Source organism: Mus caroli, unplaced genomic scaffold (assembly GCF_978045245.1).
Source record: "Mus caroli unplaced genomic scaffold, Mus_caroli_1 scaffold_10, whole genome shotgun sequence".
In the NCBI taxonomy this organism is placed as follows: Eukaryota; Metazoa; Chordata; class Mammalia; order Rodentia; family Muridae; genus Mus; species Mus caroli.
Window position 1 is genome coordinate 19590824 of NW_028227265.1, and position 19100 is coordinate 19609923.

Sequence of the window (19100 nt, forward strand, 5' to 3'; positions counted from 1 at the left end):
CTAAACTGCAACAACTCCACTTAACACCGACCGATATGCTAAAGACACTCTTCCTACCGCCATGGAGTCACTTCTATCTTTGGCATCTTACTTTGGATGACATTGCTTCTGAATCTTGGCAGACAAGCTACAATTTACAAGTTATACTTGCAAATCAATACATTCTAGTGCTTACTAAAGATAGAACCTAGTGGCAGAAACATAAAATACTTTGAGCAAAAAAGAAGCACACTGTAAAGATTCAATAAAACTAAATTTTTGGTAACATTTAACTATAATATTCACAACATAATCATTGTTCATTGGTAAGAAATCAATACAACTATAGAAACTGGTAACAAAACAAATAATTTCATTGAAACCAACAGATAATATTCTAGGATAATCTTTTAAATATACTGCTATGGAGAACTGGAGAGATGGCTCAGTAATTAAGAGCACTTGCTGCTCTTGCAGAGGACCAGAGCTCTGATCCTAACATGTTGGCTGGTTCACAGTCATCTCTAACTCCAGTCCCGTGGGATCTGATGCCCTCTCTAGCCCGGAAGAGCATCAGGTACACATGTGGTGCATATACACACATATAGACAAAACTCATACACATAAAATAAAATAGAAAAGGAAAATAATTTCTTAAAACTTAAGTGAACTTCATTTTAGATATATTAAATTAACCTCTGTACAATTTAAGGAAGGAAAAAAAAGACTTTGCCAGGTGGTGTGGCATTTATCTTTAATTCCAGCACTGAGAGGCAGAAAAAGACAGATCTCTAGGAGTTCCAGGCTTGCCAGGGATATACAGTGAGACAGACCCTGTGTCAAACAAACAAACAAACAAACAAACAGGATAATGGAAAAAGCTTTGTAGCAGTAAGTCCCACTACAAAATAATAAAAGAAGAAAACTCACCATTTGTAGTTAATAATTTTCAAAGTTGTACATATGTAAAATTAGGAGGTCAATTCACATAATACAAAATTAATATAATTACATAGAAATAGTGGCTTTAAAAGCTGCTAATGAGTAATTCACGAAACTTTCTCAGTATTTGACTATGTATGATTCTCTAAACTAAGTATTCCAATGTAAAATATATTTTTTTAGATTTTAGCTTTCATTTGTTTAATGTGTATGTGGCTGTGGCTATGTGTGTCTGCACATGTTCTGGGCCCATGAAGGCCAGCAGAGAGTGTGGGCCTCCCTGGGACTGGAGTTAAAGATGGATGTGAGCTGTCATGTGGGTGCCACTTGGAATTGAACCTGAGTCCTCTCTAAGAACAGCCAATGCTGAGCCATGTCTACAGCCCATTATTTTTAAATTTGAGTAATAATATTTCTATTCCCAAGGTTTGCACTGACTCCTCCCCAGGATTCTGATTTCAGAATTATTGTTGTTGTTGTTGTATTCTGTCTCACAACATCCTAAACGTACTTATTCTCAAGGTTTTTCAGTGCATGCACTGATTTCTACCTCAGTCTGAAATGAGTTTATTTTTTGGTTATTGCACTTGGCAGCAAGCACTTTTGCCCTCTGAGTCATCTCTCTAGTCCACATTATCTGTCTTTTTAATACACATATTATGTCTATACTGCTGTGTATTTAGACCAATCACACATTTCAAAGGTCATTTTGTCATAATGGTCTTCAGTTCACACTGGTTATGCCAATCAAGCTTCAAAACATTATAGTGTCCTATGAGTCCTAAGCTGTCACTGTTTAACTAGCAATGAGCTTTTCTTCACAGATACAGACACACCATATTCCCCTGGCTGTTGACTTGGGGCTTATGACCACCCAACTCTTATATTTTAAACTAACAAGCAAAAAGAAGACACCTGAAAGAATCTATCTTGGCGAAGGCTCTAGGCAGCTACTTCTAGTTCCCAAAGGCCATTTCTCTGTAGCACCCTGGTGACACCGCCTTGGTGTCTTCAGCCACAGCACCTGGTTCCTAGGTGTGAAAGCACACAGTTCTACAACAGCACGTGGGGAATAGAGTGTTCTGGAACCTCCCAAGAGTCTCTGACAACATTGTATGATGTTCCTATTGGCATCCACGAAAACCAGGCAGGATGTTTCCTTTCCTTTCCCCTTCCCTTCCCTTTCTTCTCTCCTTTCTCTTCCTCTTTCTTCCCTCTTCTTCCTTCTCCTCTCCTCGACTCTCCTCCCCTCGCCTCTCCTTTCCTTTGTTTCCTTAAATGCTAAGGAGAAAATCCAGGGACTCAAACATGCTAAGCATTGTACCACTGAGCTACAGTCAACCTGTATGTGTGTGTGTGTGTGTGTGTGTGTGTGTATACATGTGGAGGCCAGAGAACCACCTGGGAAGCCATTCCTCAGGAGCAGTACACCTTGTTTGTTGAACCAAAGTCTCTGGTTCCCCTGAAGCTTGATAATAAGGCTAGGCTGGCAGGGCGACAAGCCCAGGGACCTGCCTGTCACTGCTTCCTCAGCACTCAGAATACAAGCATGCTCCAGCACCCTTGGATTTGCTGCTGTTGTTGTTATTGGTTCATTTGGTTTTTAAACAGGGGCTTTGAAGATCAAATGGAGGCCCCCACATCCTCCTTCACCAACTGAGTGAGCAATTTCCCCAGCACACCCTTGACATTTCTAAATAAGCAAGGTAATATTTAAAATCTGTAAATCTTACCTTTCCCCCAACCAGAGGCAAAATGTGCATCTTTCCAGTTTGACAATCCTTCACTGAGGAAACAATAAGGCAGGTACCACAGAGAACAACAAGGCGCTCAGCCCATTTGTGCAGCTGGGTTTTTCCTTTGCGTACATTATAGATGCCAGACAGTAGGATTCGATCCAGATGATCCATCTGGCACGGTTTTTCTGAATAGAAAACAGTGTTTCAGAATGTACCATTAAAGAAACGTAACACTGAAAGAGAAAAGGAAAATGTGTGTGCCAACATCCAGTAGCCCTATTTATAGATATGAGGAACGAAGCAATATGGGTTTTACAAAATAAGATCTTGGTCCTAAAATAACATCTACCACTGCACTTATACAGTGGAAATAGGCTTTACCTCGTATGTCACTGTTAACCCTTCTGCAGACTGCCACCTTTCTCGAAAGGGCTAGCTAGATCATGGACTTTGGGTTCAGATACCTGGAGCCTGAATACAAGTTATACCACTCCCTTCAATTTCCTGGCCCAGTGAGCTTACGTCCCTCACGGAGCTTAGATCAGATTCTTTCATCCTATGCTGTCTTAAATTTTATTAACCCATCTTCCAGAGTACTCATGTGAAAAAGTAAAATAACATGAAATTAAGCATAATGAGGCTACAAAAGATGTATAAAATTAAATGACAATCATTATTAACATCAATCTACTTTATAATGAAGAGTGTACGATGTAAAAGAGTTCTCTAACTCTGTCTATAATCTCCACCTCTCTGGCTCCTGCAAGAAAAGCCTGTGAGTAGTAATTCAATCAACTGCTCGCTGCACAGGAGCAGAAGCAGAGCATACCCAGGAGCCTCTTCCTTTAGGTACCCTCCTTTCCATCATGTTCATATGACTGAGATACAATGAGCAAAGCACAACACTGAGGCGCAAAGCTCTTTGTAAAGGCACAAAGACAAGTGGGGCTCGGCTGTTAGAAGTGCCTAAATTGAACCCCAAATTCCACAATGGAAGGACAGAATCAATTCCTACAAGTTGTCCCAACTCCACATTTGCACCATGGAAAAAATGTGCGTGCACACACACACATCATCAGGGAAGCAGCAAGAATGACAAATGGGACAAAGAGCAGACAGCTCTGCAGAGATGAGCACATGACTGGCCGACCCTGTGCCCTCAGGACCACTCTGCCCTTCCCAAGCCTTTCTGCACACGCAAGATGAAGAAGTGGGCCACAGACCTCAGACTCCACCACACTTCTCAAAAAGGCTGTTAACAGCAGACTCACGAATTAGCTAAGCTAATCCTCGGCCTGCATTCTAGTTTCCTCTCCTTAGGAAGTCTGGGTTTCCCAGATCTGTATTTCCTAAGTTTCCTCTACCAGCCAGACATTGCCAACTAAGTGTTCACCAACACTTAAAATGAAGAGATACATACTAAACTGACAATAGGGACTATTGATTAAAAGTTAATGAGCTTGAGAAGTATAAAAAATTAAATACATATAATGACATTTTATTTTATTTGTGTAATTAAACAAGATTTCCTGAAAGGTAAAATATGAGTGCAAAAATTATAAATATACAATATGCATATAAAATAAAAAAATACAGACTATAAAAGTAATGTATTGTGTAGTGGGATGTTTTCTCTAGAGAGTATATCTACATTTTCAAGAATTATTTTTATGATTTGTTAAATTGTGTGTGTGTGTGTACATGAATAAACATGGCTGCAGAAGCTAAAGGCATCAGCTCTCCCTGCAGCTGGAGCTAGAGACAGCTGTGAGCCACCTCATGTGGGTACTGGGGCTCAGGTCCTCTCCAAGAGCAGGGGCTGCTCTTAACCACAAAGCGAGCTCTCCAGTCCCAGCACTACTATATTTTAACAAATACGTTTCAGATATACAAATTAACCTGAGGCAATATGTATGTTGCAATTCTGAGGAAAAAAAATACATTTTTAAAGTTTATTTTATGTATGTAAGTACACTGTCACTATCTTCAGATACACCATAAGAGGGCATCAGATCACATTACAGATTGTTGTGAGCCACCATGTGGATGCTAGGAATTGAATGCAGGACCCCTAGAAGAGCAGCCCATGTTCTTAACAGCTGAGCCACCTCTCTAGCTGCCCCCCCCCAAATTAATTTTTAACAATGTTACTTGATACTGAAAGAAATATAGAAAACCAAGTACTCTCAAGTTCTATTGAACAAAGTGCTTACTGGTACCACATATTCGTGCAATTTAGGAACATTTAGTCAAAATGTACAATGTATGCCTATAATACCTCCAAAGTTCTGCTCATGTGACTTACACTCAGTAAGTCAGCCTCTTCCCTCTCTCCAGTCATCTCCTGCTCTCTTTAGATTTGTCATCTCTAATGCATATATCCCATATAGTACAGGTTAAACCACCACAACAGGACAAAATGGCTCAAACCTAACTTCTAACTCTGCTCAGATGGGCATTCTGGGTAGCAAGAGATCCATACTCTTTGTTACTCAGAAGCGAGGGTGGCCGTTTCCCTGTAACATCTGGCTGCTGTTACCCAGACCTTCAAAGGAGGGAAAGAGCACTGAGGAACAGAACACGGTGTAGAAGCGGCACTCACCAATTCCACTTCCTATACTGAAAAAACACAGTCTGGGCAATCAGATGCAATCTATAACTCTGCTACTCAGGACCCAAATATACAAACTATTGCCTCGAGCCCTCACTCTTCCAAACAGTAAATAAACACAAAATGTGTGTGTTTGAACTTTTGGGTGTTCAGGGGTCTTGTTGTTGTATTGGGTTTTTTTGGTTTTTTGGTTTTTGTTTTTTTGAAACAGTATCAGAATACCACAGACTGCTCTTAACTTAAAATGTAGCCAAGATCTCCCTTCAACTCCTGATCCTCCTGCTTCTACTACCCAAGTGCTGAGAGTATAGCTCTGGGCCACCTTGCCCTGCTGGTTTGTGAACTTTAAATGAAAACATACTGTGTGATTTATGAGAGTTAAGCATCAACTTGACTGGATTTAGAATCATCATAGAAACATATCTCTGAATGTGTCTATTAAGAGACCCTCAGAAAGGTTTAGTGGAAGAGGACGTCTCACACTAAATGTGGGCAGCCCCAGCCCATGGCCTAGGTTCACAGAGAGAGAACTGAGCACCAGCTTCCTCCTGCTTCCTGTGGACGCAATCCTACTGCCAAGACCTCCCCTCCAACTGGGAGGCAAAAGAAACTTCTTCTCTAAGTCCCCTGTTGCAAGTGGCAGGCTCACTGTCACCCTGGCGTCATTCTGACAGGTGTCTTACCACAACAAGGACAGTGACTAACACAGAATTCTTGTTCATGGCTTCCCAGTGGCATTTATATTCTTCACACAAAGTATTTTAAACAATGTAGGCAGATACCACGGTGAAGAAAAGAGGTACCCTGAGCTGCTCGCAACAAACCGCAACTTCTCAACAAATCACATCCTTGAGATTCCATTTCTTCTCAAACAAATAAAAGGGTAAAAGAACGTATTTCAAACCTTCAGGGGAAAATGTATTCCTGTGTCTGCCACCCTATCCTGACAGCACTGGGAAGAGAACCCAGAGCGTCACCCAAGCAGGCAAGCATGCTACCACTGAGCTTCATCCGGAAGTCTTTCCCAGTCTTTGTACTGGCCATCCTTCGTAGCTAGGGAACACAAAAAAGCTAACTGGTTTGAACTTAGGCCCTCATGACCTCAACGACTATGTTCTATGTAATCTATATTCATAGATTACAACTTTACCAACCAACACCTTTATACATGAAATATTAAAACTGATTACTTAGCATTTTGCTCACAGATAATACTGGAAACATTTTCTTTCCTTCTGTTAACTCTGACTTGTCTCTGGACTTGGGAACTGAGAAGAGGGAAACAGCCTTTCACTGGTCGTGTTGAGGTGTGTCCCGCCTTCTCTGGCTCTGGCCTTCCTTCCTCTTCTGAAATGCAGGCTATGGTCGATGACTCAGGTTGTTTGCTTGTTTGTTTAAGATTTTAAATTTGTTTTTGAAAATCATTTGTGTGTGCAAGTGAGTGCAGGTGCCCAGAGACCAGAGGGGGCGGCGTCTGACCCCTGCAACTGGAGTTACAGGTGATTCACATTTGCCTGATATGGGTATTGGAAGCCTAACTTGTGTCCTTAGAGCAGTAAGCATTCTTAACAGATGAGCCATCTCTCCAACCTCAATAAACAGACGATGCTAAAAATGATGGTAACTTGTCAAAAAGAAACTGAGGCCTACATGTGTGTACATGGTAGATGTGGGGGTCACCCTGAGTAAATTAGCTGCCATAGCTAAGACGCAGATAGGAGGTTCATGGAAAGTCTACAGAGCAGGGAACTAAGGAGTCCTACTAATGGTCAGTAAGGAACCGAGGCCCCTAACCAACAGCCTTTAATTAAGCCACAGTAAAAGTGAACCCTCAAGGCTGGGGAGCTGCCTCTGAGGGTAAAGCTGCCTGCTTCAAGCCCGGCCAAGCTGATTTGAATCCCTAGGACCTGCATGATGGAAGGAGAGAACTGACTCCCACAGGCTGCCCTTTGATCTTCCCATGCACACCATGGATATGCATACATGTGCATGAGCATACACATATATGCAAACACACACAAATGTAATACAAAGAACTTTTCAGTGCTTGGGCTAGAGAGATGACTCAGCAACTAAGAACAGACAATTCAACCAGGAGAGCCTACCCTTTCTAAAAGACTCCAGTGTACTAGGCATGCAGAGGATAGGTGCATGTACATACATGTAAAATAAAAATTAGCAGAAGAAAAAAAGAGAGGTGGGAATCTTCAAGCCCCAGATAACTGTTACATGTCCCTAAAACCTGAACAATCAGCTAAAGCTATTCCTGTATTTCCAACCCATAGAAAGTACTAAATATCCAGTGTACAGTACTGTGTTTGAGGCAATTTGTTCCATAGTGAAGAGACCCTTCACTGGCCTACCACCTTCCACAAGAGACCCTTCACTGGCCTACCACCTTCCTCTTCTTGTTCCATAGTCAAGAGACCCTTCACTGGCCTACCACCTTCCACAAGAGACCCTTCACTGGCCTACCACCTTCCTCTTCCTGCTCACCTATCTTCTTGTAACTTTGGGTTTGGTCACCAAATGCAGACATTGCCTTTTTTTAAAATTACTTTCAAAATTCCCTTTACTGAACATAAATTTCTCATTCAAATTACATTAGCTTATCTAAACTAATAGAGCATCTTTTAAAATCCCCTGTCTAGCACTGCCATACCCACCATCAAACACAAACTTAATCTTGTAGTTTACACTGGAACTTAAAGGCATATTAAGATTCTGGTCATAGGATGATTTATAGAGAAGATTGGTGGCATGAGAGCCAACAGCTGTGCTATAGCCTTGTGTGTAAAAGAAATCCCGAGGCTCAGCTTTCATCCTGGAATCAAAACATTGACTACATAAAGAACCCAGTTCAGTCACAGTCAGGAAAGGAACATGCTGTTATTTCAACTCGGGGATTTTAGTATTGTTTTATTAACTTCATTTTGTATATCTGGGTATGTGCATTTGGGAACTGGGGCCCTAGAGGCCTGAAGAAGGAGTTACTGGTAGTTGGTTTTGACTCAACCACTGTAGTTATGTGCAACAAACCAAGGTCAGGTCCCGGTAAAAAGAGCATATGCTCTTAACCTCTGAGCCCTGCCGGTAGCCCTCAGCTTGGGTTTGTTAGGGTTTTTTTGTATTTTTTTTTTAAGATAGATTTATTTATTATATGTGAATACACTGTAGCTGTCTTCAGACACACCAGAAGAGGCATCAGATCTCATTACAGACAGTCCTGAGCAACCATGTGGTTACTGGGATTTGAACTCAGGACCTTCAGAAGAACAGTTAGTGCTCTTAACAGCTGAGCCATCTCTCCAGCCCCAAGCTTGGGCTTTTAAAAGCAAGTTTTATAGCAACAGATGAGTTCAATCTGGTCCTACTTTTTCTCCAATTTGATTTCAAACTATCAACTATTCTCCCTCCACAAATCACCAAAGGATTTTATCTGCATTTCTCTCTCCTGGTACACAGGCATACACTTGCGTGTACACACACACACACACATACACACTCACACACTCACTCTCATGTCTCTCAAGAATATGTACCTAAATGTATTAATTCCTATTCTGCTTACTTTTTGTACCTTCCATTTCTGATTACCTGAAGGCAATATGCACCACTTCAGTTTGTAAAAAACAATATATATACACTATACCCAGCAAAACTCTTAATTACCATAGAGGGAGAAACCAAGATATTCCATGACAAAAACAAATTTACACAATATCTTTCAAAAAATCCAGCCCTACAAAGAATAATAGATGGAAACCGCCAACACAAGGAGGGAAACTACACCCTAGAAAAAGCAAGAAAGTAATCTTCTTTCAACAAATCAAATAAAAGATAACCACACAAACATAAAAATAACATCAATAATAACAGGGAGCAACAACCACTATTCCTTAATATCTCTTAACGTCAACTGACTCAATTCCCCAATAAAGAGACATAGAATAACAGAGTGGATTTATAAACAGGACCCAGCATTTTGCTGCATATAGGAAACACACCTCAATGACAAAGACAGACACTACCTCAGAGTAAAGGGCTGGAAAACAATTTCCCAAGCAAATGGTCCCAAGAAACAAGCTGGAGTAGCCATCCCCCCCCCTTTTTTTTTTTAAGATTTACTTATTTATTTTATGTATGTGAGTACACTGTAGCTATTCAGATGGTTGTGAGCCTTCATATGGTTGTTGGGAATTGAATTTTAGGACCTTTGCTTGTTCCAGTCAACTCTGCTTGCTCTGGCCCAAAGATTTATTTATTATATGTAAGTACACTGTCGCTATCTTCAGACACACCAGAAGAGGGCATCAGATCTCATTATGGGTGGTTGTGAGCCATAATGGAATTTGAATTCAGGACCTCCGGAAGAGCAGTCAGTGCTCTTACCCGCTGAGCCAGCTTGCCAGCCCTGGAGTAGCCATTCTAATATCGAATAAAATCAACTTTCAACCAAAAGTTATCAAAAAGGATAAGGAAGGACACTTCATACTCATAAAGGAAAAAATCTACCAAGAAGATCTCTCAATTCTGAACATCTATGCTCCAAATGCAAGGGCACCCACATTCATAAAAGAAACTTTACGAAAGCTCAAAGCACACATTGTACCTCACATAACAATAGTGGGAGACTTCAATACCCCACTCTCATCAATGGACAGATCATAGGAACAGAAACTAAACAGAGACACAGTGAAACTAACAGAAGTTATGAATCAAATGGATTTAACAGATATATAGAACATTTAATCCTAAAACAAAAGAATATACCTTCTTCTCAGCACCTCACGGTACCTTCTCCAAAATTGACCATATAATTGGTCACTAAACAGACCTCAACAGATATAAAATGACTGAAATAATCCCACACCTTCTATCAGATCACTACGGATTAAGGTTGGTCTTCAATAGCAACAAAAACAACAGAAAGCCCACATACACATGGAAGTTGAACAACACCCTACTCAATGATTACTTGGTCAAGGAAGAAAGCAGTGCTAAGAGGAAAACGCAGCTCTGAGTGCCTCCAAAAAGAAACTGGAGAGAGCATACACTAGCAGCTTAACAGCACACCTGAAAGCTCTAGAACAAAAAGAAGCAAATTCACCTAAGAGGAGTAGACCGCAGAAAATAATCAAACTCAGGACTGAAATCAACCAAGTAGAAACAAAAAGAACTATACAAAGAATCAACAAAACCAGGAGCTGGTTCTTTGAGAAAATCAACAAGAGGGATGAACCCATAGCCAGACTAACCAGAGGGCACAGAGATAGTATCCAAATTAACAAAATCAGAAATGAAAAGGGAGATATAACAACAGAAACTGAGGAAATTAAAAAAAATCATCAGATCCTCCTACAAAAGCCTATAGTCAACAAAACTGAAAAATCCGGATAAAATGGGCAATTTCCTAGACAGATACCAAATACCAAAATTAAATCGGGTCAGATAAACCATCTAAACAGTCTCATAACCCCTCAAGAAATAGAAGCAGTCATTAAAAGTCTCCCAACAACAACAACAACAAAAAAGCCCAGGACCAGATGGGTTTAGTGCAGAATTCTATCAGACCTTCAAAGAAGACCTAATACTAATATTCTTCAAATTATTCCACAAAATAGAAACAGAAGGTACTCTACCCAATTCATTCTACGAAGCCACAGTTATGCTGTGCATTCTCCCTTGGAGATGAAATGTTTTCTGTCTAATCAGGAACTTTTCACAATTTCCTTTCATAGAGGACTTCATAAGAGATTTTTTTTTCTACTTCTATGATGTTTAATGATCCAAATAGATTTTAAAAACTGGTTGAGTACATATTACTTTTAGCTTCAGAAGATATCATGTATATTTAAGATGCATTTTAACCATTATAAATTATTGTGGCCGGGTGTGGTGGCGCACGCCTTTAATCCCAGCACTCGGGAGGCAGAGGCAGGCGGATTTCTGAGTGCGAGGCCAGCCTGGTCTACAAAGTGAGTTCCAGGACAGCCAGGGCTATACAGAGAAACCCTGTCTCGAAAAACAAAACAAAACAAAAAAATTATTCTGATGACTTAAAAAGTGTCAATATCTTATTAATATATAATGTATAAATCTTATTTTTTTAAAAATTAAAATAAATCTTATTATTTTTTTAAAAAATTAAAAAACATACTATCACCCATCCAACATCTTTTCTGATTTCTAAGAGTACCACAGATATGTGCACATGCAACATACATATATACACACACACACACACACACACACACACACTTTTTTTCCCAAGACAAGGTTTCTCTGTGTAGCCCTGGCTGACCTGGAACTGATTCTGTAGCGCTGCTGGCCTCAAACTCAGAGATCTGTCAGTCTCTGCCTCCCAAGTGCAGGGATTAAAGGTATATGCCAGCCACTGCCTCAAGGCTAACAAAAATAAATCTTAAAAAACAGAAATAAAGCTAACCTGGGAAAGATATAAAAATAATTGTATTTGGAAAAAATACTAATAAACATTTAAAGAGAAGATATTTTTACTGGTATTTTGCTAATTTTAAAAAATCTTCCTTTACTACTTTTTCTTATACTTATTTATGTTTCGTTTCATTTAACTGACTTAAAAATAGTTTTTGTTTATAGCAAATACTTTTAGCACACAGAAAGTGAAAATACAAATAACCAATTTAAAAGTAGTTAACATATTCACAAAGCTACTGATAAATTCTTACCACCATAAAATCGAATCATACAGCTGAGGTCAGGGTTCGTAGCCTCCTCCTGTATGCGCACGGGATCTTCAAATCCCAGCCTGGATAAGTAATCGTAAACAATCTGGAGAGGCCGTTCAGTGGGCTCCAGTCTCCTGCTTGCACAATTCAAAACATAATACATGGTAAGTAATAAAAATGTGTTTATTTTCCTCAGATCTTGATTTCTTCTTTATTTTTTGTTCCTAGATCAAATAAAACTCTGTGTGTGTGTGTGTGAGTGTGTGTGTCTGTGAGAGAGCGTGTGTGCGTGTGTGAGTGTATGTGTGTGTGTGTGTGAGTGTGTGTGTCTGTGAGAGAGCGTGTGTGAGTGTATGTGTGTGTGCGCGCGTGCTCACAGTGAGCACTGTCACATGAGTGTAAAGGTGCACAGAGGGCAGTGGGCGATGTCAAGGGTCTTCCTCTATGATCCCCATTTATTCCCTGAGACAGTTCCCTTGCTGCCTTGCCTTGGGGCTGGACTTGGCTGGTCAACAAGCTCTTGGGAGCCTCCTACTTCTCCCTTCCAGTGCTGGGCTACAGGCACAGGCAGACGTGCTCAGCTGCTCATGTGGGGAGTGGACTTCCAACCCTGGTACTCAAGCTTGTAGAGTAAGCCCTCTTGCCCACTGGGCTGTCTACATAGCCACGATCTGCTTTAATGCCATACAACTAATCTATACAAGTGGTTTTCATAAGGAGTCTTAGGAGTCCTTTTGACATTGTGAGGACCACAGAAGCTTCTGTTCACACACACTCTATTCACTGATATAACTGAATGAGAAATTAAAGTTAAGAATTTCCAAAGATTTATCTTAAAACAGTTATACCTACTGTATAGTAACATGAATTACTTAAAATATATTTTCAAAAACAGAGTTTAGTTTAAAAAGTGACACTCGATGCTTTTCACTTTTGTGAATATTTCTTTTTAGGTTTTTGTTTTATTGAGAAAGGGTCTCATGTAAGCTAGGCTGGCCTAGAACTCAGTATGCAGCCGAGAAAGAACTTAAACTCCTGATTCTCCTGCCTTTACCTCCAAGTGCTAGGATTATAGATCTATGTCACCATGCCCAGTCATTGTTTTTTTAATGTTTTAACAGATGGTTTGACAGGCATAGCTGAAATTTCTCTCTATCTCCTCCTCTAGTTGGTCTGTTGAGGTAGTCTCCAGGTAGGTTCTGGAAAGCATTACTGCATCCTTACAAGGGACTGTAAACAAAAAGGAAAAGAAATACTATTTCACAGAGTGCTTCCAACCTCACGTACCTCTCTAAAGCAACTCTGCTGGGATGTGCCTCAAAAAGCCCAGCACTGTGGTCAGGCAGGAGGATTCAGAGGTTGAGGTTGGTCTGAGCTATGAGATCCTGACTCAAAACACAAACAAACCAACAAACAGGGGTTGGGAAAACTCTCAGAGGGCTCCTGGGGTCCTCTGAATGTTTCTGATATAGATTTGAAGACAGAAATAATAACAACAGAAATGTGAAATATAAATTATGCTCATCCATAACTAATTTCAAACAAGCTGCACACACAGACATGCATGTACATTGTGTTTCCTCTCCGCTCAGGGCACCGTGTGTCCCTACTGGCTTTACAGAAGATATTTTCAAAACACCTAAGAATGAACGCCACAATAACACCTACCCCTAAAAATTTTTTACTAAACTAAAAGCTAAGGTTCCTGGTGATTGTTCATTTTAAATCAGATTTAAGATACTTTAAAAATATAAAAGTTGTGGGGTTTAGGGGTTCAGCAGTTGCAATAGCAGACAGATCTTCAGATAATTCTTCTTATCAAAAAGCAAATAGTAACAGATGTAGTAGCTACAGACTCAGTTCTACCATTATCATCTGCCTGACCTGCTTTTTTTTTTTAAAGATTTATTTATTTTATGTATATGAATACATTGTAGCTGTCCTCAGACACATCAGAAGAGGGTATCAGATCCCATTACAGATGGCTGTGAGTCTCCATATGGTTGCTGGGAATTGAACTTAGGACCTCTGGAAGAGCAGTCAGTGCTCTTAACCACAGAGTCCTCTCTTCAGCCCCCTGACCTGCTTATTTAACCTTCCTGCATTAAATTCTTTACTAGTAGAATGAGAATGAAAATTCAGTCCATGGGGCTGCTATAAAGACTACCTGCTTTCTTATGAGAACTATATAGCATGTGAAGTGCTTAGCACACTCTCTTGCATGTCATGTGTGCCCAAACATACTGACAAGTGTAATTCCAAAAGAATTTAGGAATGAGATGGGTGAGACCAGACCTGATCACCTGACTGTGATTCCTAGGACTCACAGGGGAGAGAGAGAGAGAGAGTCAGCTCCCACAAGCTGTCCTCTGACCTCTACACCCCACACTAGCATACATGTGCCCACAACACACACACACACACAAGAAAAGTTAAGAGTGATAATACATTTTATTATAATTAGAATAAAAAGAAAGCATCTCTTAGACATGAAAACCTAATAAACAAGCAGTACATCAAAGTCTAGGTGTATCTTCAAAAGGTCTTAAAGAACATTTAGGAAGTACACTGATTAAAAAGATATGAAAGCCAGTGCTGGTTTGAATGAAAATGGCCCCCACAGGCTCTCAGGGAGTGGCACTAATAGGAGGCGTGGCCTTGTTTGAGTAGGTATCGTCTTGTGGGAGTCACTGGGAGTAAGCTTTGGAGTTTCAGAAGCTCAAGCCAGGCCCAGTGGCTCACTCACACTCCCTGTTATCTACCAAAGCAGATATATCCAACTGTGAGGCGCCTTTCCAGCACCACATCTGCCAGCCTGCCACCGTACTCCGCATCAACCATGATGACAATGGGCAAACCTATAAACTGTAAGCCAGCCCAAGTTAAATGTTTTCCTTATAAAAAAGTTGCTATGGTTACGGTATCTCTTTACAGCAACAGAAACCCTGACTAAGAGCCAGATATTGTGGTGCACACCTTTAGTCCCAGCTCTTCGGAGGCAGAGTGAGTTCTGTGAGTTCAAGGCTAGCCTGGTCTACATAGAGAGTTCCAAGACAGCCAAAGCTACAAAGTAAGACCTTGATTCAAAAAAATAAAATAAGCCGGGCGTGGTGGCGCACGCCTTTAATCCCAGCACTCGGGAGGCAGAGGCAGGCGGATTTCTGAGTTCGAGGCCAGCCTGGTCTACAAAGTGAGTGCCAGGACAGTCAGGGCTACACAGAGAAACCCGTCTCGAAAAACCTAAATAAATAAATAAATAAATAAATAAATAAATAAATAAAATAAAACTAATACAACAACAAATAAAAAAGAAATATAACAGGCTAGAGAGATGGCTCAGTGGTTAAGAGCACCAACTGCTCTTCCAAAAGTCCTGAGTTCAAATCCCAGCAACAACATGGTGGCTCACAACCATCCGTAATGAGATCTGACGCCCTCTTCTGGAGTGTCTGAAGACAGCTACAGTGTACTTAGATATAATAATAAATCTTTTTTAAAAAGAATTAAAAAAAAAAAGAAGTATAAACATACTTACCTATAAAGACAAGTTATAAAGGTTAGTCTTTTATATTTGAGTAACTATAGTACACAACAGGATTTAAGTAAAAAAAAAATATACACACACACACACACACACATATACATATATATACACATGTGTATATATATATGTATATATATATACATATACATACACACATATATATAATGAAAACAGTAATCACTACAAAAGCTGTATACAAACATCTGCATCAAAATAAGAACCAAAGAGGAGATGGCACACTGCTGTACAAAGCACAGCAAAAATAAACCAACACCTGGGCTTGCTTCCTCCTGCTCAGTTTAGTTGTCTGTTGTGCTTGCTGTCATAACCCATGCTAGCATAGAAATCCTGACAATTGTGCCTTAGCCTCCAAAGTAGTGGACTTCTAAATCTGTCCTACCATGTCCAGCTCAATATGTCTTCTAATTACCAGTTGTTGTTGCTGCTGCTGCTGCTGCTGCTACTAACAAGGGGGCCAGAGGAGAACATGCAGCACATAAGACACAGAGTATTAAACTTTTTATCAGTACTTATTTAGGCAGCACAGTTTTCTGAGACAAGGCCTAGATACAGAGAACTGGCTGCCCTGGAACTCACTGTGGAGTCCGGATTCACCTCAATCTTGCAGTGGCTCTGCTCTCTACATCTCCCAACAACTGGAATTTTAAGTACAGGCCACTGTAATGGTTTGTGTACATGCTCAGCCCAGGGAGTGGCAATATTAGAAGGTGTGGCCCTGTTGGAGTGGGTGTGGCACTGTGAACGAGGGCTTTAAGACCCTCATCCTAGCTGCCTGGAAGCCAGTCTTCCACTAGCAGCCTTCAGATGAAGATGTAGAACTCTCAGCTCTGCCTGCACCATCCCTGCCTGGATGCTGCCATGCTTTCACCTTGAGGATAACGGACTGAACCTCTGAACCTGAAAACCAGCCATAAATATAAGTTGTCCTTTATAAGACTTGCCTCAGCCGGGCGTGGTGGTGCACGCCTTTAATCCCAGCACTCGCGAGGCAGAGGCAGGCGGATTTCTGAGTTCGAGGCCAGCCTGGTCTACAAAGTGAGTGCCAGGACAGCCAGGGCTATACAGAGAAACCCTGTCTCGAAAAACCTAAAAAAAAAAAAAAAGACTTGCCTTGGTCATGGGTTCTACTCACAGCAGTAAAACCATAACTAATACAAAAATTGGTACCAGGAGTGGGGTACTGCTGTGATAGACCTGACCATACTTTTGTCTGGAAGTTTGGGGACCTTGGATTTGGGAAGCAGTGGAATGTTTTAAACGGGGCTTGCTTGATGGGCTATCCTAGTAGGAATATGGAAGGCTTTATTAGTAAGAGTGATTTGAATTCTGCAGACCTCGCCCAAGAGGTTTCAGTGGAGAATTTCTATATGTAGCCTAGAGACTGGTTTTGTGGTATTTTGGTGAAGAATGTGGTTACTTTTTGCCCTTGTCTGAAGAGTCTGTTGAGGCTGAGTGAAGAGACTCAAATTAAACTGCAATGACAAAGGAGGTCTCAAAAAAGCCCAGCAGAGACTGTGTACTCTGGTTAAGTTTCATGAAGAACATTGTAAACAAGCATAGCAAGCTGAAAAAAGAAAAATACAAAATATATGGTTCGAGTATTAAAGGGGCACAAGCAAGTGAAAATGGAGTTGAATCCTGTGTTCAAGGATATTAAATTGAATTAAGGGAGTAGTGAGTGACCTAGGGGCAAGATCCCATCCAGCGAAATTTAGATCAAGGCATGCTACTACAAGCCTTTAATCCCAGGAGGCAAAGACAAGCAAATCTCTGAATTCAAGGCCAGCCTAGAACAGAGCAAGTTCTAGGTGAAGAAAAACTTAAATCAAGGCTTGGTGGATCACATCTTTAATCCCAGTGCTTAGGAGACAGGCATGCAGATCTCTGAGTTCAAAGTCAGTCTACAGAGCAAGTTCCAGGACAGCCAAGCTTAGGCAGTGAAACAGTTAGAAAACAGAAGGCTGGTGATAATGTAATATAGCAAGGGGGTCATGTTCCAGCCCCAGCAAATGGCAGCTTTGGCCATGTGGCTCTGGCTTTAGAGTCCAGAATAGAAAGGACTACTGGGACTATTGATGCTGGTTAGCTGCAGCTAAGAAATTAGTGGTGATTAAGAAGAGACCAGCATTACTGAGGTGAAATCTTCTGGGAAGTATTCTCTGAGAGCACAAAGCTTTGTTCCAGAGATAGCCAAGGTTGTACCTCGTGCTGCAACTGTAGTTGGTAATGTATAAGAGTTACCCAGGTGGTACTGGTTTTGAAGGCATGAAGGGGTCATGGAGAGCAGCTGAGGTTTGGTACTGTGAGAGGTCATGAAAGACCATTGGTGAAGGTGTAGCCTCAGTTACAGTTGACAGCCTAGGACTGAAGGGGTCATGCAAAGGATTTGAGGCTTGGCAACATGAAGAGAGCCTATGAGAGGCTATTTGTTGGTGAAGCCTAGTTGCAGCTGAAGACCCCAGTGTATTGAAAATGCCAGTACCATGGGAGATCACCAAGAACAGCAGCAGCAGTGGAGTGGATCAACCTGAGCTTAGAGTGCTACAGAGGGCAGAGCTGGAGAAGCGATGCCAGCCCTTGGGAGGAGCCCAGAAGATCATAAGTGGATCCAGACAGTGAAGTTGCCTTGGAGACCCCAAGATTTTGAGATGCCAGATCAGTGGGCTATCTGCTGAGAAAAGCTGCTAACAGGGAGTAGAACCAGCCCAGGAGAAAGAAGTTTGTTGCAGTCAACAAAGATGAAAAAGGAGTTGGAGATCTGAAGACTGCTTTGACATCAGCCATGGAGATACAGAGTTTGGAGTTTGCCCAGCTGGTTTCCTGTCTTGCTTTGGGAATTACAGTTAAGTGATTGGATGAATCTCAGAAGAGACTGAACTTTGGACTTCCTGAACTTTTAACATTGTTGAGACTGCTATAGACTACAGGGACTTTGGAAGTTGGACTAAATATATTTTGCATTATGCTAAGTTTATGTATGGCCCCTATAGACTCATATGTTTAAACAAACCTATAGGGGCCAAGGAGTGGGAATGTAATGGTTTGTATGCTTGGCCCAGGGTGTGGCACTGTTGGGAGGTGTGGCCTTTTTGGAATAGGTGTGGCCTTGTGGATATGGGCTTCAATACCCTTGTAGCTACCTGGGAGCCAGTCTTCTAAGCAACCTTCAGATGAATATGTAGAACTTTCAGCTCTTCCTGCACCAATGGAGGGCACTCCCATGCCTGCCTGGATGCTGCCATGTTCCTGCCTTGATGATACCGGACTGAACCTCTGAACCTGTAAGCCAGCCCCAATTAAATGTTGTCCTTTAAGACTTGCCTTGCTCATAGTGTCTGTTCACAGCAGTAAAATCCTAAGACACTTGTAGACATGGACTTTTATACTAAGCATAAATAAGGGTTCTATACAAGCTCAGGAAAGCTTCCTGGTTGGTAAAACACATAGGTGGGGATTCTCCCAAACCCTGCCTTGCTTTTCTTCAGGTGTGGTTCTGACTTGCATCCTTTATATCCAAACTCTATTTCTGCCTACAGTACTTTCCTCCCTTCTGC

At 41.1% G+C, this 19100-nt stretch overlaps 1 protein-coding gene across 2 annotated transcripts in view; it reads right to left on the minus strand.

Annotated features, from left to right (window-relative positions):
• Phlpp2 (PH domain and leucine rich repeat protein phosphatase 2) overlaps nt 1–19100 on the minus strand; it is a 74885-nt gene that overhangs the window by 34999 nt on the left and 20786 nt on the right. For both annotated transcript variants that reach the window (XM_029480886.2, XM_021170074.3), the window contains exons 3-4: nt 11982–12115; nt 2655–2845 (exon numbers count right to left, since the gene is read on the minus strand). In XM_029480886.2, the coding sequence (XP_029336746.1) occupies nt 2655–2845; nt 11982–12115 (325 nt within the window). The remainder of the gene's footprint in view (nt 1–2654; nt 2846–11981; nt 12116–19100) is intronic.